General features: G+C 47.0%; 2 protein-coding genes across 2 annotated transcripts; both read right to left on the reverse strand.

Annotated features, from left to right (window-relative positions):
- Window positions 1-3,930: 3,930 nt before the first annotated feature.
- On the reverse strand, window positions 3,931-4,905 carry LOC149340305 (gamma-secretase subunit Aph-1-like). Its single transcript, XM_089550783.1, has 2 exons — window positions 4,684-4,905; window positions 3,931-4,455 (listed from the first exon to the last, which is right to left on the reverse strand). The coding sequence occupies exons 1-2, from the start codon at window positions 4,903-4,905 to the stop codon at window positions 3,931-3,933; spliced, it is 747 nt and encodes a 248-aa protein (XP_089406909.1).
- A 4,544-nt stretch (window positions 4,906-9,449) lies between these two features.
- Window positions 9,450-19,265, reverse strand: LOC149340306 (uncharacterized). The gene is made up of 7 exons (XM_089550785.1): window positions 18,826-19,265; window positions 17,968-18,127; window positions 15,761-15,906; window positions 15,099-15,228; window positions 14,347-14,499; window positions 11,099-11,212; window positions 9,450-9,623 (listed from the first exon to the last, which is right to left on the reverse strand). Exons 1-7 carry the CDS (start codon window positions 18,996-18,998, stop codon window positions 9,450-9,452), a joined length of 1,050 nt encoding a protein of 349 aa, XP_089406911.1. The 5' UTR covers window positions 18,999-19,265.
- Between the last annotated feature and the right edge of the window lie 3,563 nt (window positions 19,266-22,828).

Raw genomic sequence — 22,828 nt, forward strand, 5'->3', positions numbered from 1 at the left:
GAGCGCCCCTGGTGGTGTATTTTTATTTTACTTGCTTTTGCAGGGCTTTTATCTAAGACAAACAAGTTGTTTTTGTTCATCTAATATAAAACGCAGACAGGTGCAAAATGTGTCTATTTATTCACACAATTTGCAGTATATTCATTGTTTGTCCGATGATCAAGCTCGCGCCAGGTGATGTCATATCCGCTGCTAAAAACCCGCCAATGTGTGGCGACACCATAAGAGCCATGAAGTTGTTTTTGGCAGGACATTAAAATATTAAAAAACGGAATATACGCGGTATTACCGACGCTAATAGCACCATTATAACTCACTGTATGCAATCAACGGGCAAAACAGTTAACTAAGATTGTGTTTCTGGGCCCCTTTAAGCTCCACCGTAAAGCTGTGACGCGGAAAGTCATTCTCTACTTTGCATTCATGGATCCCTCAGAGTGCTCATACCCCTCCTGGCGGAGTGGTGCAGTGGTTAAGCGATGCACCATTGCCCTGCGATGCCAGGTGCTCCCAGCGGTGAGCCTTGCGCGGCCAAGGTTGTTGTTCCCGAGCAACCAATCATTAATTTAATTGTCACCTGCCACGGTTTGCAGTTTTATCACTACTCGGTGGCCAGGTTGTGATGGCGCTGCAAGGTCACGTGACCTGGTGGGTCACGTGCCTCCTAGGTTGCTCTCTTGCACCACCTGCAAGATTTATCCTCGTGATTTTTCGCCGACAGCGCCGACACCGGATTTTCAGGACAACGGGGCTTTTAACGCTGTTGCGTTAAAAGCGGATTGCCTGACATGTGCACCGTTTTAAAAAATGAGCCTAGAAGTTTTTCCGGCCGCCATCATTATTTTCGCCGAGGACGATGCAAAGCTTGGTCAACGTATTCAGGGAAGCGCACATCAAAGGGTAAGAAAAGATTATTTCCTTTTCTCGATCATACAGCTAGAAGCACAACACAAGCGGGTAAGCTCATGCGCAACTTCACGTGAAATGATCGAAGCTCTTCACAATGCAAATAGATTAAATGTGCGGATTTTACCACACGGAAGCATAGTTACTGTAACTGCACATTTTTTACGGTGACCGTTTTCGTTGCAGTGCACTTACTGCAGATTTTGGGTGCTTCGGCTCTCAAATGAACTGCATGCGTAGCTGGATAACTACACCGTCACAAATCGCGCAAAACATCAATGGAAACGAAACTGTACAACCAATAAATCCAATCCGTAGAACATCCAGCAAGCCATCAGATGTCACTCAGAAACCTCGATCCTCTTTCCGGCATGCCTCGAGCGTCCTACGTTACTCTAAACCATCGTTGGTTATCTTGCCTTCTGGACTAGTATGTCATTAATTCGCACTTGTTCCCTGACCCGCTCTGCTCTCTCCTGGTTTTTTAATTTTACACCTATCATTTTTCTTTCCATAGCACGCTGCGTTGACCTCAGTTTAAACTCAAGCGTTTTCGTTAGCTTCCACGGTTCTGCCCCGTAGGCAATTACCGGTAAGATAAAGCTGTTATATACTTTTCTGTCGAGGGCTACTGCTAAACTGCCAATCATAACCTGAGAGTACCTGCTAAATGCGCTCATGCCAATTCTTATTCTTACAGTGACTGCACTTCCGTGGTCCGGATCTGCCATCATTGTCTGTCCTAAGTAGATGTATTTCCTTACCACTTCCAACGCTTCGCTGCCGATCGTACTCTTCTGCTCCTTTCCGAGAATGCGGTACATTACTCTTGTTCTGTGCATGTTAATTTGCCGAGCGTTCTGCTTTGCCTGTCAAGTTCCTCGATTGTGATTTCCAGTTCGTTCCCTGAGTTGCTTAGCAAGGCGATGTAATCAGCGAATCGGAGATTACTTAGTAATAAACATTTACCCTCAACTCTTCCCACTCTAGCTTTTTCAATACCTCTTGCGAACACGCGGTGAATAGTGCTGCAGTGGTCGAGTATTCTTGCCTGACACCCTTCCTGTCTAGCAGCTATACGCACTACTACTATTGCGCACTCCGTAATGGTGAGGTGCTCATACCATTTTAAAGAACAATATCTTCTCTACAGCGAGGTCCTGAAATCCCTCTACATTCCCTCTTGCTGCTGGCTCGTTGATGAGCTGGTGCTAGTTTCCTTACTAGTATAGTTTCAAATCTAGTATTATTCGAGACCTCACTATTCTATTGTAACTACATCTCACCATGCTGAACATCTCCACATTTTCCACTACGCCCGGATGAGCGTAGTGGAATATGAAGTCTATTTCATTTTTATTCTCGCCGTTCCAGCTTTTCCCAAATCCGCTCCCGTTTGCGGTAGAAAACATTCAGGATGCGTAAACCATTTCATTCTGGGAGCTCTCCTTCTAAATCCCGCCTGCTCCTGCTAGAACATAAGTGCCATACCTCGTCTGGCCCCCTGCCTGCCTGCCTCTTTTCTACCTTTGCACTGAAGTCGTCCATCAGGACTATGTACTGCGTTTTTACTCTACTGATTGCCGATTCCACGTGCTCATAGAACATTTCGGCTATCTCGTCATCATGACTGGACCTAGGTGCGGGGTGGTACAGCCTTCAAATAGTTCCCCTTACTAAGCTTTATTACGGTAACTGTAACTGTTTCGTTCGTGCTCAGAATTCCTCCATGTTGCCAGCTATCTCCATATTGATCATTAATTGCACACACCTCTGTGGTCCGCTACACCACGACAGCAGAGTACAAGCCCGTCCTGCAACACTGTATAAGCCTATCTGTTGTTCTAACCTTACCCGCTACTTCCTCGAACAGCACTGCTAGGCTAGCCTTACTGAATCGGGTTCTAAAGCGTTAGCAGGTGCCAGGTTTAGTTTCCAAGGGTGGATTTCCAGGGGCAAGAGATTCTTATCACCGTCCGCAGCATTACAGGTCTGACCGCTACCTTGCCCAGTTGCGCCGAAGCCGCTGGGGACCGATGGCCGACGCTTTGTCTGTGTACTCGTATAGGAGAGTGGTGGCAAAGTACTACACATGGGTGACCAAATCCTGTTCTGGTAAGACGGCCTGGATCAGGCAGCACCCCTGCAGGCCTGATTATTCAGTTCATAAGTGTGCTTTCCTGAAGAAATTCAGCCCAAAACCTATTTACCTGATGATTTCTCTTCTGTGGTTAGGATGTGCCACGTCTGGTTGGTCCAGAGAAATCAGCTCCCTCATTCTTCCCAGAACGGCACTCGCTATCCCGATCTGTTGCTGCTTCTGCTCACTTTAGTGCATTACACTTGATGACCGCATTACTAAAATCGCGACACTTTGGTGTTATTTGAATCATAGAGGCCTAAAAGGAAAAAAGTTGCTTCAAATTCGCAGGTGCAGGTTGCTTCACCTTTCACCTGTCACCTGCCTACCAGCAGGTGGCCTACGGCAAGAGCAACTTGGGACTCGCAAGCCCCACCGTAGTAACGTCCGGACAGGTATCAGGAGGTTAGAATTCCAACATAATGTGCTTAGATGTCCCTGTGACTTTTTCCTAATAAGTTATTCCCATTCTTTCCCGTCGCTCAGAACAGGCTCTGGCAGCAAAGACCGCCACGCCCAAACCTCAATGCCACACGCGGTACCAACCAATGGAGGAGCACGAGATCGGTTCGAGAATGAATTCTGGCTAAATAAGTGCCTGTTCCCCTTTATACACTAGTATTGGTAATACATTTTGATCACCCAGGTCACTATGGACCACCTAATGTTTGAATAAGACACTTGAAATGATTCCTGCTCTTCTGAGTCAAATTCGCACTAGAATCGGGTATAGGTCATCGCGGGTTTTGGAGGCAAACATTTCTGACACTAGTAACTTCTATTCACTAACAATATTTTTATTACCCCGATTAGCAAGAAATGTTCAAGAAGACGACTAAACTAGCAGCGCTTTCGCCTGTGGCTGCTCCCAAAAACACCGCCGTTCACTCCTTGGTGTCCCGCTTGCTTATTGCCGCCCATATGTTTCCCGCGCTCCCCCCGGCCGCTTGGAAGGCGAGCGCTGCGGACGCCAGCAGCAATGCAGCCATAGAGCCCAGAGAGACGGCGTAGTCTCCCCGAGGAGCCAACAACGTCGCGGCCGACGCCGCCACGTGGGCGGCAGGCGCGAAGGCGAGCGAGGTCCAGCGGCGCGTGTCGAGTCCGTTGAAGGAGACCAGCGCCCAGCACACGTGCAGCACGCTGAAGGCGGCCGCGGTCAGCGCCGAGGCGGCGAGCAGTCGCGGCGGCGCGCCGCTCGTCAGGCCCGGCGTGCCGGGACCCAGGGCGTCGGAAAGCGGTCCCAGCAGCGAGAAGAGGCCACCCATGGTGCCGAACGCCAGGCCCGACGTGTAGGCGAACGCGAGCCGGGAGCGCATGCGCGCAGCTTCGTCGGCGCCCGCCAGCGCCACTGCGTTCAGCACACGCTCAGCCTTGCGCAGCACGCGGAAGAATAGCAGCCGGAAGATTTCCTGCAGCGGACGTCCGGACGAAACGGCGAAAGCGCAAGGTTATCTTGAGTGGAGTAAAGGACAAAAGTGCGCATCAAAACATGTCTTAACAATACCGTACCCTACGATGCCATACACCATGCCACGCCGTTGTCACTAAGGAGAAGTTTCCTCTGCGTTCCACGCCTTCTCTGCGCCAGGGCTACGTGGCAGCGCTGAAGAAGAGGCAACACACGATCCGGCGCCTACCTGTGAAAGGACGACCATGGCGACTCCCGGCGCGGTGTACTGTCGCAGTGGCACCAGGGCGAGCCAGGCGAGCGATGCCGTGAGCAGCGAAAGCAGCCAGAAGAAGGCGGCCGTCACGAAGACAATGACGCGGCTCGGCTCGCCCGCCACGGTCAGCACGAACATGGAGAAGGCCGGCCCGAAGCCCAGCATCGAGCAACCCGTGAACTCGAGCAGCGTCATTGCGTTCGGCCCTTGGTGCTGCCGTGGAATATCTTCCCCGGACGTCTGATGTTGATGTTGATGTTGATGTTCACCTCATGGGATGGCGCATACCCACAGAGGGGGATCGGCCAAGAAGAGGGGTGCATTGAGAGTTTTTGAGATTTTTTGCTTGTTTGTTTGGTTTTGTTTTCTGGGGAAAAATAAATAGATAAATTAAGTAATAAATAGAAATAGCAGAATGCTGGGGATGAGAGTCTTTATGAGAAAGGAGAAAGACCAAAAAGAAACAGGACAAGCATAACGCACGCAGGAACTTGACTCAGCAAGATCTCTAGCAGAGGAAGTTGATTAACAAATAAATGAATGAAAATAATAATAATAATAATAGTAACGGGGGATAGAAAAAAAAGAATGAAATGATGTGTAAAAATTAAATAAATAAATAAAGAATAAAATATTAGCAAGGTAACCGTCTAGATTCCAGTAAAAAAATTTGAATGGCGGTAAAAACAGACCTGTGGCTGTAACCGAGAATGGTGGCCCCAAATGACAATATGATCGGGCTGCTCAAACTAAGGCCAAGCTGTTTGGTCGCTGGCGAGCGCTCAAAACTTCTTCCTCGTCCCACGCGCTCCGAGCAAGGAGCTCGCGGTGTCGTGAATGATCAGTGGGGAAGAAGCAAACGCGTTTAATACCAAAAAATGTACAGGCGGAGGAAATGCCATAGCAATTTTTGTTCATTCGCCAATATATTTCAATTCTGAATTCATTGTCTTTCACTCACCAATATATTCTGATTCCGATTAAATCCCAATTCTGATCCTATTCAAACTGTGCTTCCATTCTTATTCCGTTTCTACTCGTAATAGCTTCTTTTATTCCTTTTTGCTGAGTCATTCTTAGTCCGGCGTCTCCTTCATCTCCCCTACAAGTGGAGAGGAGGATTTCCCTCCCGCCCCATGTCACCTTCTACAGTGGCAGGTATAGAGAGGGAAATCTCCCTAAATCCCCCCTGGTGGAGGCTTCACACAGACTCCGCTGCCGCCGACGCCAGCCACTTTTCGCCTTCATTGCACTCCTAATGCTATCGCATTAGTAGAATTGGGTATCTCGTGCCGGAGAGAGTGCGTAATGCTGGAGCCTAGAATACCGCGAAGAATTATTTGTATGGCCAATGAATTATTTGTATGGCCAATACAGGCGCAGATTTTCTTCGCTGTAGCCAGAATGCTAAAATCGACTGCTCCGTGCACCTACTGCAAACCAAACTACTGTCGTGAAAGATGCGTATCGTACGCAGGCGCTAAAATACTGTAGTATTTGTGAGAACGGGTAAGAGCGTGATTAAAAGCTGCATCAACCTCCAGCTTCACCTCCCGCGGCTTCTGGCAAGGCTTTTCCAACAATGAATTGGTCTCCGAAAACATCTAAGAATGCAGCAAACTGGCTAACACATATCCCTAGGGTAATGGTAAATTATTTGCTTGCGAGCAATGTTTATCTTCTGGATATTATTATCGCAGGTTATTGATAGTTAAGAAGAAAAAGGACAGACTTATTGATTACGAGGGAGTGGTTCAGAAGGCTATTTTGGCTCCAAATCACCTCAGAATGCAACCTAAAAGGGAACACGGATCCAGGGATAACTGAGAGACAAATGGCGTGCTGTTAACTCTGTTAACACAAAACTAATCCGTTGCGCCTCAGGAGCAACGGGAATGGCACATTTTAAATGTGCTCATACCCATTCTTAGAAATATTCTCGTATTTTCGCGCATGCGCAAATCAGGAAATCGCGCACTGGCGAATGTTTCGCCTGTTCTCTCGCATTGAAAGCGAGTGTAGTGGACGCATCAGCAAATATTAGCTATACCTGCCCTACGCAGAATTTGCTGACGGCGACAATGCTGCCCACTGCACTCATGGAAAAGACCAAGCTTTTAAGTACGGTCAAAAGTCGTGATGTTCGGTGTGAATGAATCGGTCACTGGCTATTAGCAGCCAACAAGCCGAAACGTTTCAAGCAAGACGGCTGTTCAAGACATTCGGGATCAGTTTGAAGAAAGGATATACGGAAGAACGCTAGAGCAACCCAATAAATAAAAACCGATTCAAGCCATTTTATTTCCAGAACTACAGCGCATTTGACGGCACAGAGAAGAAGATAGACAACACACAGAGAGCTGTTTTATTGGATGGCCAGCAGGCTTTCTATACCTATTAGTGACCAGGGAGGAAAAACGCCCAAAAAACATGTACGGAAGGAACGTCGGCGGAAAATTGGCACGCGTCGAATTTCGCAGTCGCGATACTCTGTTTCTTTTTATGGCAATGTTACGTCATCATCATCATCGTCATCATCAGCCTGTCTATGCCCACTGCAGAGCAAAGGCCTCACCCATGTCTCTCCAATTAACCATGTCCTTAGCCAGTTGCGGCCACCGTATTCCCTCAAATTTCTTAATCTCATCCGCCCACCTAACTTTCTACCGCCCCCTGCAACGCTTGCCTTCCCTTGGAATCCACTCCGTTACCCTTAAGGACCAGCGGTTATCTTGCCTTCGCATTACATGCCCTGCCCAAGCCCACTTCTTCCTCTTGACTTCAACCAGGATATCATTAACGCGCGGTTGTTCTCTCACCCACTCCGCCCGCTTCCGATCTCTTAACGTCACACCGATCATTTTTCTTTCCATAGCTCGCTGCGTTGTCCTTAACTTGAGCCGAACCTTTTTTCTTAGCCTCCATGTTTATGCCCCATAGGTGAGTACCGGTAAGATACAGCATTTGTGTATTTTTCTCTTGAGGGATACTGGTAATCTGCTATTCATGATCTGAGAGAACCTGTCATATCCGCTCCACCCCATTCTTATTCTTCTAGTTATTTCCCTCTCTTGATCGGGATCAGCTGTCACTACCTGCCCTAAATAGACAATCTCTTACTACTTCCAGCACCTGGCTACCAATTGCAAACTGCTGTTTCCTTGCTAGGCTGTTGAACATTATACTTTGATTTTCTGTATGTTAATTTTTATCTCCACCGTTCTGCTCTGTCTGTCTAATTCATTGATCATGGTTTGTAGTTCATGTCCTGAGTGGCTTAGCAATGCAATGTCATCAGCCAATCGCAAATTCTGCTAATCCACGATAGCACAGTATGTGCCCACCCTTTAGTACTGTATACGCCTCCTCGGTCCTCCTAACCTCACTAAGCTCTATGACATCCCAATTAATACCCGCTAATTCTTCCAACAGCACTGCTAAACTAGCCTCACTGGATAAGGTTCTTGCGTTAAACGTTGCTAGGTTCAGTTCCCAATGGCAGCCTGTCCGGAGCCAATGATTGTTAGCACCGTCCGCTGCGTCCCAGGTCTGACCGCCGCCCCGGTCAGCTGCTGCACAGCCACTGGGGACTGAGGGCCGAGAGTTAATTGTGTTTTTCATAGAAGGTTGCGGCCAAGTAATACACCAGGGTGGCCAAATTCTGCTCTGGTGAGGAAGTGCGTTGTACTTTCAGTATCTCGTTTCTTAGTGCGTCACCATAAATATGGGGGCTTTGTTGTTTTAAGCAGAGACGTGTATATGTCGAAAATATCAGAGAGCGTCCTTGCAGTGTTTGGCAGGTGCGCTGATTTTCGAATGTCGAAAATTAAGTCAGTCGAAAAGGCCTGCAAGAGAGTTGGATTTCAACAATGCGTCGAGTATGATTGAGAACAGTAACATATACAGCTTGGAAAGCATAACAATGTGGACACGCTATAACCTGTCCTCATTTGCAGATTTAAACACCGCGAAAACGGTGAACATGAAACGACAGGGGCGCTTGTGTCGTCCTCGTGCTAGTCTCAAGCCCAGAAATTCTGTACAAGAGCATTTTTTCACACGGAAGTTGTTTACGGAACCAATCGTTTCGCATATCGTATTATTTCTCTATAACAATCAATATATCTGCACATCCCTCCATGGGACGCTTGAAACTTTCTGCTCCATAAGTTTCCGTAAGCTTCCATAGGGCGAATACCATAATTTTATATATATCCATATGGTTTATACAGAGTCAGTATGAAGTGCACGGAGTTGGTATGGACAACATGGAATGCGCGTATTGTTCCCTACGGAGTCCATATGACATCAAGCACACTTTGTCGAAGTTAATTAGAAATTTTATAGAAAGCTGATGGACTCCATGCAAAAAACTTACGAATGTCCATATATATTTCCATCATATGAACTCCATATTCCATAATTCCAACGAGCGACTCATCCGGAATGTTTCAGCAGAGCGTACTGTCAAAAACGCACCTTTGGTGCGAGCAGAGGACAAATTTTAAAAGCAGTATTTTGCTACGCGCAGGAAGATTGCCCCATCCCATCAGTATGTTCGTAGCATTACTTAACAGGATTCCACAGCTGCCTCAAAGAGGTGACGTCCAAGGAGGTTTGACTTGTTAGCGCTCTGCAATATGGAACGTTACCAACTCGAAAAGTCAGCCCTACTTCTCTATTCGTTGTTTGCAAGTGCTCGCCAAACTGGCGACAATGAATCGGTCACAGTCTCCTCGTCACCGTTTATATGTGTCAACAGGGTTCGAAAGTGACGAGCTTAGTGTTGTCTTGAAAGCCTTGAGCCTCGTGAAAGCGCCCTTTCCGCACGTGTTGTCGTAGTCCTCGTACTCTGTGTCGAACACAGCCCAGCCTTGATGAGGATGATGGTAGAGATTGAAGAAGGCTCTCGCCTGCAGCAAAGATCATCAGTTTTAATCACTGCATACACTGCACACAGCCTATTTCCTGTTTCTTGAGAATATGGGGATATGGGAGAAAAGGCTGCTAAACAGCAGCTTGACAAGATCTCATCCCCCGTGTCAACATAGGCAGCAATAGGGCGTACATGTTAGATATGTATCCCGATCAACATATAGAAAACGTTTCAGTTTAATATATTATACAATGCTAGAGTAACGAAAGTAAAACAAAAATTTTAGGAAATGTACAAGCATAACAGGTACTATAATAATTCATGTTGAACATGACTTCCAATGACTCCAATAATGACTTCAAGAATGTTTAACAGCAGCGATAAAAGTATGAACATAGAGTATGAACATAGCAGAAAAACATATTTCACAGAAGGTAGTACGCGTACATTACATTGCAATGTTTACGAAAATTACGCTATCATTCAATTACTAAAGGAATGAATATCTTAACTGTGTTTTCGAAATACACACCAGATCAACATCTCGTTGGCAAAAGCAATTTAAAAAATTGTAACGGACACTTAGGCTACACCCACGATGGCTCCACTTCTTTATTAGAGTATGATGCAATAGCTCTAATGGGTTAATTAATGCCCATATTTGCAGAATTGGTCATTCTCCACTTGGCATTCATAGATCCTTGGGAGCCATCGCGCCATTCCAGGCGCAGTGGTGCAGCGGTTAAGCGATGCAGTTTGCTCACAATCCGGTGGGCAGATTGCGATGACGCCACAAGGTCACGTGACACAGGTGGACCACCTACCTCGTAAGTTGCCTCTCTGGGGATTTTTCGTAATTTTTCACTCCCGCTTAACGACGTCAACGACGCCGACGACACTGCTTTTTTTTTTTGCGACACACGCTCTTTAACGCTATCGTGTGAATACGTTTGATACTGCCTGTCGTAATATTTGGTCGCCGAAACTACTTCGGCTGCACTTCACGACTCAGTGCTTAGGACGTCTAGCAGCGCAATAATGCGTATTTGTTTGCAAGTTGCAAGAAAGAGATTAACATTTTGTTCATTTTTATCTCTCAACTTCCAGCTTGATTGTTCTGATTGTAGAGATACAAAAAACAATCGAAATCAGCTTGTATGCAGACATAAAAAAGAAAGAATGAAAGAAACAGTACTAGTTTGTCACCACTATCTTGTAACCCTTAGTGTTTCCTCTTGATCGATAATTATTAGTGTCCTGTGTTAGAGCATCCGCCTAACATTCGAGAGGTGTTGGCATCAATCCCAGTGCCGTTGGCTACCCACCGGTTTTCTAAAGGCTATAAGATTTTCCCAGGGCGAGAAGCTTAGAAAAAAACCTTTGGCCTACCTCGGCGATGTTTATGTCCAGAAGTTTCTTTACAATTTAACCACGTTACGCTATGCTCACGAAAATGGTTGCGCGGTGTTAATAACAAAAGGAGCGCAATGCAATGTGCTATGCCCCACTCACCTTTGCAGTCATTGTGTCCACGTCTTCATAGGTGTATGTCCGGTTGTAGTCGGCAGCGGACAGCTTGACAATCCCCGCGTTCACAATAGAGACGCTTGTCCTGGTCTTGCACAGCTGCATGTGACGAAGAAACGTGTACAAAACCACCCTCAGAGCGTCAATCTTTTCATTTGCTGTCCGATCTCACTGAGACAATAAATAGTGAATGAGAGCGAAGTAAAACATTTTTCCTATTATTTTAATGAAAGTTATATAACCTACGACACCCTGCATATTGGCATGTGTTTGAAGAGCCGAAGCGTGCCACGGCATGAACGATGTAGGAGACATGAATTGAAGGGACACTAAAGTGAAATACTAAGCGTCAAATTTCGAAACGCTCCCTATCTTACACGGTTTCCTTACCTAAGATGTGGAGGGCTCATGCTTCGGTAATTAAACGAAGCGTTGAAGGAACCCGTCTAATTTTCTAACTGTACTGCACTCAAAGCGAGTAGGAGCTGCTTGTACGCGTCTGGTGTCGAGAATATGCGTCTAATAATAGCCATACATTTATCTAAATTTAAAAAAAAAAGAATTACATACCCATTACATTGAATTTGATTTGAACGTGCGTTCGTTTTGCGTTATATGTCTATTGTTTAAAGACTCTAGATGGCTTAGCAGTAAAACATAGTTGCTCTTGCAACGTCCCATCCTTTGCAGTGCAGCGGCAGCAGCGAACGTTCGCTCAGCCGCTGTGAACTCGGCGTCCAGGCTGCCTCCGGAGCCGTCCTACTGCGCAAGCGACGAACGACTTGTTGTGCAGTGAAGCTTGCATACTGGTCTAGGAGCGATGTAAGGGAGAGTGAAGGTAGCGTTGTGGCTGTCTTAATAAAAGGGAGCTCCAAGGAAGGCTTCTCTAAGTGATCCTTAGAAAGGCGTGTTTAAAAAATTAACTGAAGGAAGGCAAGCCGCTCTTAAGACATCCGCACTGTGGTAAGGCGTCCTAAAATTTAGCCCTAAGTCAAGCTACATTGGTAGCCTAGTGCCGCATGGTAGGAAATATGTCATTGTTACCTAAAACGAAGCTCTGATAAACCAGAGTAGTGAGTCAAAGTGAAGTACATGTGGTGTCACCACTCGCGGATTCCTGCAGTTGCGCATTGACACCTGGCTGCTCCGCAGGCCGCGACTGCTTCATCATTTTCTCGTACAGCGCTATTTCGACGCGATGGGCAAGTACCGTTGGAGAACCGAACCCGCCTTATTGGCAGTGCGTTTGTAGAATTTTTTTTTTAACGCGTGGTGCTACAGGTTTGCAGATTAGCAAGCGCGCCCCAAGATGCTGTCTCCCTGGAAATTTAGGCGGAAAAAGTGTTCCGCCTCAGTGAATCACGGCACGGTAAACAGGTTTTTCTTTTTTTTTTCGAAATGAACCCAATGGAATGAAAAAGCGGACACATTGTGACGAGTCACAATAAAATATTACTGTTGAAGCACCGACTCAAAATCAGCTACATTTTATCACCAATCCGTCTTTATAGGTTGCATCAATTTATATCAGGGAAGAACGTTTTCGTTATTGTCTAGTCACTGATATGCACAGTGAAAAGAACGAAATCATCCTGATCACGAAAAAGAGAAACCAACGATAAGTCACCATAAACTAGACAAGGGTAATCAGGAAATAAACACAAGCGAATATACGTAAGCTGCAATGCAAGCAGCGGTGAAATCTATTCGCGTTTGTCACTTCAAGAGAATTAAATATTCCGCGAATAATACCCAAACTTACCGTCCGTGACGAACGGACAAGCTCCGCACACGTTTCTAGTACCTCGTTATGTGGTTACAAATAATGTCTGCCTATTTTCTAAATGACAAGCACACCCAAAAATCCCCACGGAGGGGTTACATATAAAGGAGCATTCACAACTTCGCAATTTGCCGAACTTCCTTTCACGCATTACGCATGAGGGATGCGTGGGACACGGGCTGATGCATACGGATGGACACCGACAGGCTGTAATTTTTTTTTTCTTGACACCTCCTTTTATTTCACAAGTATTACTTTTCCGGGCTCTGGAAGTTCACGTATTCGCACTGAAAATGCAGGTTCTGCACCAGGACACGTAACCCACTCCTGTTCTTGACTACACTAACAACAACCACTGAAGTGCACGAGCGCTGTCTTCGCTCAACGCTAAAAAACTGGAGGAGACACCTAAGCACCGTCTTAAGGGTATGACGCAATAGCGTTAAGGGGTAAATGCCCATATATACGGAATCGGTCATTCTCGACGACACATTCATACATCCCTGGGAGTCCTCATAGCCTTCTTGACGCACTGGTGCAGCGGTTAAGCGATGCGCCAGTACCCTGCGATGGCAGGTGCTGCCACCGGCGGGGCTTGTGAGACCCAGATTAGTCCTCCCCAGCAACCTTTCGCGACCAATCATTAATATAAGTGCCACCTGACACAGAGGGCAATTCGCTCACAATCTGGTGGGCAGGTTATGATGACGTCACAAGGTCACGTGACCCATGTGGCTGACCTGCCACCAAGGTCGTCTACCCTACCTCGCCCACTTTTCGCCCACAACGCCGATTACAGCATTGGATTTGCTGCAAAACGGGAGCCTTAACGTTCTAGCATTAAAACTCTAACAACAAATCCCTTCACTCGCTCGCTGTGCCGCGTCCCTCGCTGAAAAGAGCAACGAGGGTGCGTCCACAGACGCGTCCATAGCTTTTGTCTATTGTGCGTATCTATTTCTGTAACGTTTTGACGTTTTATATCTGTTCTCCGTGTGTCATCCGTCTGTCCATCATCTGGCTGTCTGCTGCACGTAATCCGCCAAATCCATGTGCGCCTCGAAGAAGCGAGGTGAAAACAAGAACCTAATCTCGACTGGCTTCATTTTCTTTTTCCAGACAGTTGATTTGGTTCCCACAACTCTCAAACTTAGGGTAATATAGAGTAACGTGACGTCAAAACCTTTACGCTCAAATGTGATAACCTTTGTGCGTTGTTAACGTAAATTTCTCAGTGCATTAGGTGTTAATTCTACAAAAGATTAACACGGAGCGTGCACTCCCCTGAAGCACATTTTATACAAGCTGGAAACTACTGGAAGTGGCAAGGAGTTTCAAAGAATAATGTGTTCTTGAATAAAAATTGTTCATGTTTAAAGGAGGGACCCTGTGTTGCATAATGTAAAATCAGGCGCTTTCTTAACCGCGTGAACTTTCAAACGCGCCATACCTGCGTGAACTCTTTCGTCGTCATGTAAGTGGAATTCGAGCTCTTCTCGGCGGCGTTCTGTTGCTGGAATTCTCCGACCATCATAGTGAATGATGGCATGACGTACGTCGGCGCAGGTATGCTGGCATCTTTCAGTTCTCTGGCAGTGCGCCTCTGAAGGGTAGCCAAAATACAATAGCAACCATAGCGTTAACGAATTATGTAGCCGCTCTAATGATTAATGTTATGCAGTGCTATGATTTTTTGCCGCTCCCAACTCGACACACTAGAATCGTGGAAGGAGAACATGTTATGAAACTACTGCGGAACTGGCAGCTAATTTGCTCAGCATCTCGCGAGAAATCCTGGACCTTTGTCAGCTGACGCTTTTGCTGGCGCCTCATTTCCAAAACGAACTATAGTTGCATGCGAGCAAACTTGCGAATCCTGCTCACTGTACTCGCTCTCTCAAAACTTCCGCTTGTGTGAGTGAGATTAAATCCTAGCTGGCTTCTCTCTGGGCTATGTTGAAGAAAAGCGTCAGCATTGTTCCTTGAGCTTCCGCCAGCTAAAACAGAAAACGTTAAGGGAGCCCAAAATTGGACAACAGTCAGAAAAATGACATTACAGCCACACTGATGAAGACCCGCAGGCGAACTATGCGACTAAGATTTCTATTGCCAGTGACTGCACGGCCTGACAGCGCGTAATTGCAACCTCCTTCAATGAATTTAAAGGTTTTCGCTAAGATGACTCTACGTACGGCTACTTACAAGTGAAGGCTCGTTTGGAGTGTTGGTAATTTCGTTCCAGTAGTACCACACAGTGCCTATAATCGGGTATCTGCCAGTTTTCCAGTCTTTAATGTGTGTGTGAACAATGAAGACAGTAATTGGGAGATGACTGAAAGCAGGAGAAAAAGGACAGTCTTCTTGGTTTTTGATTGCAGAAAACATACAGGCAAAGAACTCCAAACAAACGCGGACGCATAGCACCCCCATTTTGAACAAGATACCGTTTGTTGAGGTGCGGGATCGCTGGCTACGTACGGAGTCTGTACCGCCCTGTATTAAAAAGGAGATTCAGCTGTTTGCTACGGCCCTTTCTTCGAACGATTGGTTACACTGTTCGTGCGGCGATGTTTCCTCGCACTTACGCAGCCTGTTAATAAACAGCGTTCCTAACTTCAGGCCATGGCAATGCCCGATGTGTCCTAAAGATTCCAGCTGAAGACAAGGTATTCGCGTCGTTTCTGCAGCGTCACTATCGTTCCCAACTTTATGTATTTTAAGCGTGTAGCTTAACGTGGTCGTACTCAGAAAGCTTCGGCACAACAGCCTCTCCTCACAATGACTTTACAGAAAGCTCGCAACATAGCACGGCTGTCCTCAGCCCCGTGAGTGACCCGTTTGATGTTAGTATTAGACAGGCTTACTTGGCTAAGGCAGTCATCGCTGAAGAATGCTGATTGCCGTCGATACGGTTCTTGTAGGAGTGAAACTTGATGCCGAGCGCGATGTCAAGATTCGCTTTTGTCTCTGGAGCTTTCTGTGTGAACTGGCCTTGTAGCTGCTTCAAGAGCTGCACGAATGGGCGAGTACGAAATCTCAAACAAAAAGCAGTGCCCACGTTAGAATTTCAAGAGTTCCTTAAAAAGGACCCTTACACCAACCGCATTTTCTATGCGTCGTTATCAGCACGACTTGAAAACAAGACAACAGGAGAGAAAGCCGAACACGGCTGTCCAGGAACGCATGAACGAGTTATTCCTTACCCAGAGGCGTTGACCACTAAGCCAGCATAAAGCAGCGCCTTCTCTATCAGGGCGCTCAAGTTCAAGGCATTCGAAGACCAGCTCAAAACAGACAAAGGACCAACAGAAGAGAAAACGACACGGGTCTTCTCTTTCATTGGTCCTTTATGTGTTTTGCGCTGGTCTTCAAGATGAACTACTTCCAACTCGCCCAATGCTGCGTGCATTTAAATTAAATTTCAAGGCAGTGGGGTTACTACAAGCATGCCCAGACTTAGCGACCCCTATGAATGAATTAAAACGAAAAGTAATGGTTTCTTCTCCTCGACTGCTCTCATGAATGTTTTGTGAATCCTGATACAGGATTGTGTGAGTGCCATTTCCTTTACTGATACAGCCGGCCGCCGTTTAGTTTATACGAGGGAAACTGCTCTACCCGGCTAATGCCTTCACCAACGCCGTTGTTCTTACCTTATGGGATCGTTCTGCGATGTTGCTACTAGCGTTAACAGCGTACCTTCATAAAGCTGGACTCCCCCCCCCCCCCCCCCCCCCTTTTTTTTTAGTGTCACTATTTCCTCTTTTGTTTGGGTGGTCAACGCTGCAATTGCCAAGCCGGAATTAAAGGAGAGGAAAGGAAAGACGTCGACGTTAAACGGACGAGGATTCTGTTTTGCTCCATTTGTAGAATTAAGAGACCCTCAAATACTTTTTTTTACGCGCCAGTTCCTTCCCTCTGAGGCATTCCTGATCGTCTCGACAGTGCAGGCGTGCTGCTAAGGCATGCCCAGAGCAGCAAGGACAACGCTTGTTATCCTCGTCAAGTCGTGTATGAGGCCCCTGCTTCTTTTTACGCGTTTTTCCAAGATATTCTCGTCCACATTCTCTCCTTCCTTCTGCTTAGAAACTACTGTATAACTTCACGCAGTGCTTAAAGTCTGGCTCCATCGAAGGGCGGACTCTACTGACTCGGGCACTGGTGGAGAGGGGAATAAAGAGGGGGAGAGAGAGAGAGAGAGAGAAAGCGGCTGGTGGATTGTTTACACATCGTTTTATACAAAGGGGACAAAGAAATCATTTTTAAAGGTCATTGTTTCCTCTGTTTATGTGACAGACCTGAAACAAACGATCCCCACGCTCTGCCAGTGAACTCGTTGTTGCTGTGCAGCGTTGGAACAGAGCGGTCATCCCTGAACTGACTCGTGGTGTGGGGGCACGGGATTCCCTTTTTCTGCCACCCTTTGTGTAGTGCAGTGCTGCCTCTTTTGTATTTTTCTTCATCTCAGGCTTAAGAAACATTTTCATGATAATTACTAAAAATCACAGCAAAATTTTCGAAACGATAGAGGAAATCTTCTGACCATCACTTACAAGAAGAACAAAAAGAAATGGTTGCTCGCTTTGGATTCATGCAGCCTTCGCATTCTAGCACGGGAGCCTCAGATCCCTGGTCAGTACTGGTGGGGGGTCTGACACCTCCCCCTCCCCGGGACCCCCTGACTGATTGCAAGTCACCTTCACTGACGCAACCGAAGCGATAGTGATGTAACATACACGACACGTACCGCCGTGGTGGCTCAGTAGTTACGGTGCTCGACTGCTGACCCGAAAGACGCGGGTTCGATCCCGGCCGCGGCGGCTGAATTTAATTGGAGGCGAAATTCTAGAGGCCCGTGTACTGTGCGATGTCAGTGCACGTTAAAGAACCCCAAGTGGTCTAAATTTTCGGAGCCCTTCACTACGGCGTCCCTCATAGCCTGAGTCGCTTTGGGACGTTAAACCCCATAAACCAAACCAAACCATACACGACACGAAGTATGTGACGAACGATTTAAAGAAAAACCGGTCCTTCAAAATAAGGGAAGGAAATAATGCATTCATGAACTTACCTTCAGTACTCCCAGCTTCCCGTGCATGTCTTCGAGAAGCTGCGCCACTCTCCCTGTGGCCTTTAGCACGCCGTAGTGCACGATCTTGCCTTTGAACAGCTCGCGCAGCTTCTGCTCACCCATCGGTGTCATCATGGTTGCGAAAAACCGATCCACTTGCCTGCAGTGAGGAAGGAAGTTGGCCAGAGCTCTTAGATCAAACAAGCTGGTAAACTACGCTGTATAAGTTTGCTAGTTTCAACGGACACTTTCGAGGTGCTTAGGAATGGCAGCCAGTAAAAGCTGCCGGCATATGTCGTCATTGGCCTCTGTGAAGTGTTTCTTTTTGGGTTTCTTTTGAATTTTAAATTTATCTTTCGGACAGTTATATCTATGAACTTTTGTTAGTGAATCTGTGTCATTGATCTTGTTGCCAGGCGATTGTGCGTTTATCGACAACCTCGAAGTCTGCAGTTTGAACATAGTTTACCTTATTAACCGCACCCGTCACGGCATTCCGTAAACACCCGCATTTTGGCCCACTCGGACCACCATTTCTGATACATGGACCCTCTGAAAAGTTTCGCAACTGCAAATATCAAACATTTCTGAAGTAGGCGGCGTTCAGTCACAACCTTGGCCAACACTCTTCAGGCCACACGGGGCACCGTTAAGTTCTCCGCTAAAAAAGCCTCAAACGCGAACCATCCAGTCTGGAACCTTTTGACGACGGCTGCGCTCAAGTGTACGTTAGGCACATCATAATAGTGGATGAAAATGTTGTCGTCTTAAAATAAGGCTTCGTTTGTATGACGGAGCTCGAAGATCTCAAGCAGCTAAGTACGGGTATAGAGATAGAGAGCCCAAGTTGCTAGCTACCCGTAGTCAACTGAGAAGCCGTAACCGGTCTTCGTGGACTTCCCGGCGGCTTTCTGGAAGGCATTCCAGCTCTCCTGGTTCTGGTTTCCACGTATGGCCATCCCTCTCCAGACGACGTCCGTATAGAAAAGTCTGTCGCACAGACCGTCAGGTGGCAGCATCTCCTCCGCCATGGCGCGACTGCCTACCGTACACAGCAGGCGGTTGGGCCCGCCGATGTCTCCGCCTGAGCGGCCCTCGTGCTCCGACTGCTCAGCTAGCGAAATGAAAAAATAATAGAAAGAGCAGAAAGAAAGGAGGATGTGAAGAGTGTGAGTTGCTTTCTGAAGAGTATTTTCAAAATACCGCAAAGTCGCTTTACTAGTATTTTATGTGTAAGTAGGCACTCCCGGATGCCACAGGACGCGACCTAAAAGAAACCTCACAACAAAGGAGGTAAGTAAGCAGAAGTAAGAAATTTTCCTTAAGTATATGCTTAAAAGGTATAATGTCTGTGCTTAATGAGTAAAGGAGAAATAAAAGGAAAGCAGTGGTTGAATAGTACCGCAGTAACATCAACAGAAGCCATGGTTGTAAGTCCTCAGCGCAAACAATCCCAAGCAATAACAACCACTGGCACCCCGGAATCCAGATTCGTGACGCTGGTTGAGATTAAATGAGCTGCCTCCTGTGTACCCTTAATTTTGTTTCTAGACAAGGTAGCTGTGGAGACAAGGCGGGAGCCATTACACGGTTGCTGAGGTGCATATGAAATAGGCCCCGTCAAAAAACCGGCCTCTGAGCGAGGTCAGAGGGCACACCTTTTTTTCCTCTCTAAACTTTCGATTGTGTGCCTCAGTTACTATATCTGATGCGACATGTTTTACGAAAGGACCATTTGCCCCGCTGGGATATAAGTGTTCATCGTACGCCTAACGCACGTGAGACATACCAACTGCGCCTTGCACGCGACCTACACGCCCACGAAAAAGGAACCAACATAACGAGGGCCGAGATAATTACCGATTCTATTCCTAAATCTCTTTTAACACTCTGTCATTGGTTGAGGCACCACTACGCCCTCGTTATCGTCGGGACCAGCTGTTCGGCGCAGCAAATGACAAGAATGAAATAGAATCGAGAGAAAAGGTTCGTTAATTTATATCAGCCCGGGAGAACATGTTTGCACAGTTCACGGCACCACGCCAAGGCAGTGTTAACTAAATAAATACTGGAGTTAGATGACAGAACTACCCTCTCTAAATTGCCATTCTCTGTCATTTCTTTCTCATAATACTCCAGCCGTTTAACTGATCTTCAGGTTTTTTATGTTTTATTCAGAGTGCTGCGCTCATTCTGGAGACCATATCGACGTCATTACGCACTTGTGATATGTACCCCGTCTAAGGGGATGTCCTTGTAGTACCGAGACAGCTGAAAGCATGCAAATGGGCACTTTTGCTTATAGTACAAATTTCTCATATAACGATGCATTAATGTTTTACTATAGCCGGATACAACTTATCATCGAGGCGACTTTTCCCGTGGTCCCCAAAATACAAAACCCGAGTGCGGAGCAGTGGGAGACTCTGCTGTCCAGCGACCGCTGTGAAGACCAACAAGGTCTGGTACAGCGAGCTCAACGGGCGGCAGTGGCCAGCGGAGCCCTGGACTGAGGGCAACCGACCATTGATTAGAGGCGGACGAATTCGACAGAAAAGGCTCCTGGGGGTAGAACCAAGACGTCTCTAAAGATGCCCCCAAACCGCAGGAAAAACCGTTAGTGTAAATAAAGTTTTCCCTTCCCTTCCCGCCAAAAGACTCCCTTCCAGCTAATGGCGTCGCCGATTCTCATGAGCCTGCTAGCATGACAAAGCAGGTAGTGGGAGATAAAGTAGTTGAAAGGGTATAGTTCCCACCCTCCATGGTCGGGGATAGTCCCCTCCCTGCACTGTCACGCCACTCCCTGCATTGTCACACTCGCAGGCTCATGAAAACCGGCCGACGCCATTGACTGGAGGGCGTCCTTTGACTGGGAAAAGACGCTTCATTCTTGCGTTGTGTCCGACTGCGGAGGAAGCGAAAAGCACGCGTGTTTTCGCTATTTCTACGCTGTAACTCAATTCACGACGACATTAACAGGAAGTAGGTAAGATGACTGATTTTCCTTTCCACAAGCATAACGGTCGTGCAGCTCACCGTCGACCTAAAGCGGCAACTTACCGTCACTCTTGTGCCCATCGTGTGTGCTCGCCGAAAGAGGCTTTGCCGTCTCGGCTAAAGCTTCCGCTCCCGACATGTTAAACGGTAACTCATCGACCATGGCAGACAATTCGTCGTTTTGTGTTGTCGCTCCTGCGATGTATTAGTAGTTCTATAGCAGATGCAAAACAAGCTCTTCTCTATATAGCCTTACATTACATTTTGTTTGTGTGTCGTGGCCTTTGTATCATTTATATCTATTTATTTTCACATCTCTCAGTGTATGCAAGGACAGAGGTTATAGAGTAGGACACAATTCAGAATCGAAGCTGGGTTTCCTCGTCAAAGGACCCTCTTTCAGCCACTGGCGTTGGCCGAATCTCATAAGCCTGCTAGCGTGGCAATGCAGGGAGTGGCAAATGAAAGTACATGAAAGGGGATATCCCCTTCCTGCATTGTCACACTAACAGGTTCACGAGAATGAGCCGACGCCATTGACTAGAAGGGAGTTCTTTCAGAAGGAAAAGTCGCTTCGTTCTTGAGTGGTATCCGTCTACAGAGGAAGTGAACAAACACATGTGTTCTCGGTATTTCTGCGCTGTACCACAATTCATGACGACATTAACAGGAAGGAGTCAAGCTTGTTGATTTTCCTTTCGATAAGCAAAACAGTTGTGCAGCTCATAGTTGAGCTGAAGGGGCTACTTACCGTCACTGTTGGGCCCACCGTCTGTGCTCGCCGAGAGAGGCTTTGCCGTCTCAGCTAAAGCCGCCGCTCCCGGCTTGTTAGACGGTGACACATCGACCATGGAGGACAATGCGTCGTTTTGTGTCATCGCTCCTGCGATGTATTAGTAGTGCTATAGCAGATGCAAGACAGGCTCTTCTCTACATAGCCTTACATTACATTTTGGTTGTGTGTCGTCGCGGCTTTAGTATTATTTATGCATCTATTTTCACATCTGTCAATGTATGCAGGGACTGTGGTTGTATAGTCGAATGCAACTAAAGAAGGAAGTGGCTTTTCCTGTCAAAAGACCCCCTTCAAGCCAATGGCGTCGGTCGATTCTCATGAGCCTTCTAACGTGGAAACGCAGGGAGTGTCAGATGAAAGTAGATCAGTCCGCTCCCTCCATGGTCAGAGATAGTCCCCTCCCTGCATTGTCACGCTAGCAGAGTCATGAGAACCGGCCGACACCATTGGCTTGAAGGGGGTCCTCTGACGGGGAAAAGCTGCTTCGTTCATGAGTTGTATCCGTCTATAGAGGAAGTGAAAAAGCATACGTGTTCTCGGTATTTCTACGTTTATGATCTTGTTGATTTTCCTTTCCACAAGAAAAACGTTCGTGCGGCTGCGTTTACCTGAAGCGGCAACTTACCGTCACTCTTGGGCCTACCGTGTGGGCTCGCCGAAAGAGGCTTTGCCGTCTCGGCTAAAGCCTCCGCTCCCAGCGTGTTAGACGGTGACTCATCGTCCATGGCGGGCAATGCGTCATTTTGTGTCTCCGCTCCTGCGATATATTAGTAGTGTGATAGTAGAAGTAAAGCAGGCTGTCATCTCTATTATAACATTACATTAGATTTGATTGCGTGTTGGGGCCTTTGTATCATATATTCGCATCGGTTAGTGTACGCCAGGACAGCGGTTGTAGAGTCGGATACAACTCAAGAACTTAGCGGCTTTTCCCCCTTCAAAGGACCTCCTTCCAGCCAGTGGCATCTGGTAATTCTGATGAGCCTGCTAGCATCCAATGCAGGGAGGGCCGATGAAAGGCGATAGCCCCCACTCCCCTCCCTCCATGTTCGGGGATACCGCCCCCCC

This window comes from Amblyomma mixtum, chromosome 6 (genome assembly GCF_055824585.1).
Source record: "Amblyomma mixtum isolate Tamu chromosome 6, ASM5582458v1, whole genome shotgun sequence".
Classification (NCBI taxonomy): Eukaryota; Metazoa; Arthropoda; class Arachnida; order Ixodida; family Ixodidae; genus Amblyomma; species Amblyomma mixtum.

Coding starts and splice junctions, on each gene's coding strand:
- LOC149340305 (XM_089550783.1), bottom strand. CDS start 4,905: ATGACGCTGCTCGAGTTCACGGGTTGCTCGATGCTGGGCTTCGGGCCG. Junction 4,456..4,683: donor CCATGGTCGTCCTTTCACAG/GTAGGCGCCGGA, acceptor CGTCCGCTGCAG/GAAATCTTCCGGCTGCTATT.
- LOC149340306 (XM_089550785.1), bottom strand. CDS start 18,998: ATGGCGGAGGAGATGCTGCCACCTGACGGTCTGTGCGACAGACTTTTC. Junction 14,500..15,098: donor CTCCAAACGAGCCTTCACTT/GTAAGTAGCCGT, acceptor GCTACCCTTCAG/AGGCGCACTGCCAGAGAACT. Junction 11,213..14,346: donor CGACGAAAGAGTTCACGCAG/GTATGGCGCGTT, acceptor CGTCACATGCAG/CTGTGCAAGACCAGGACAAG.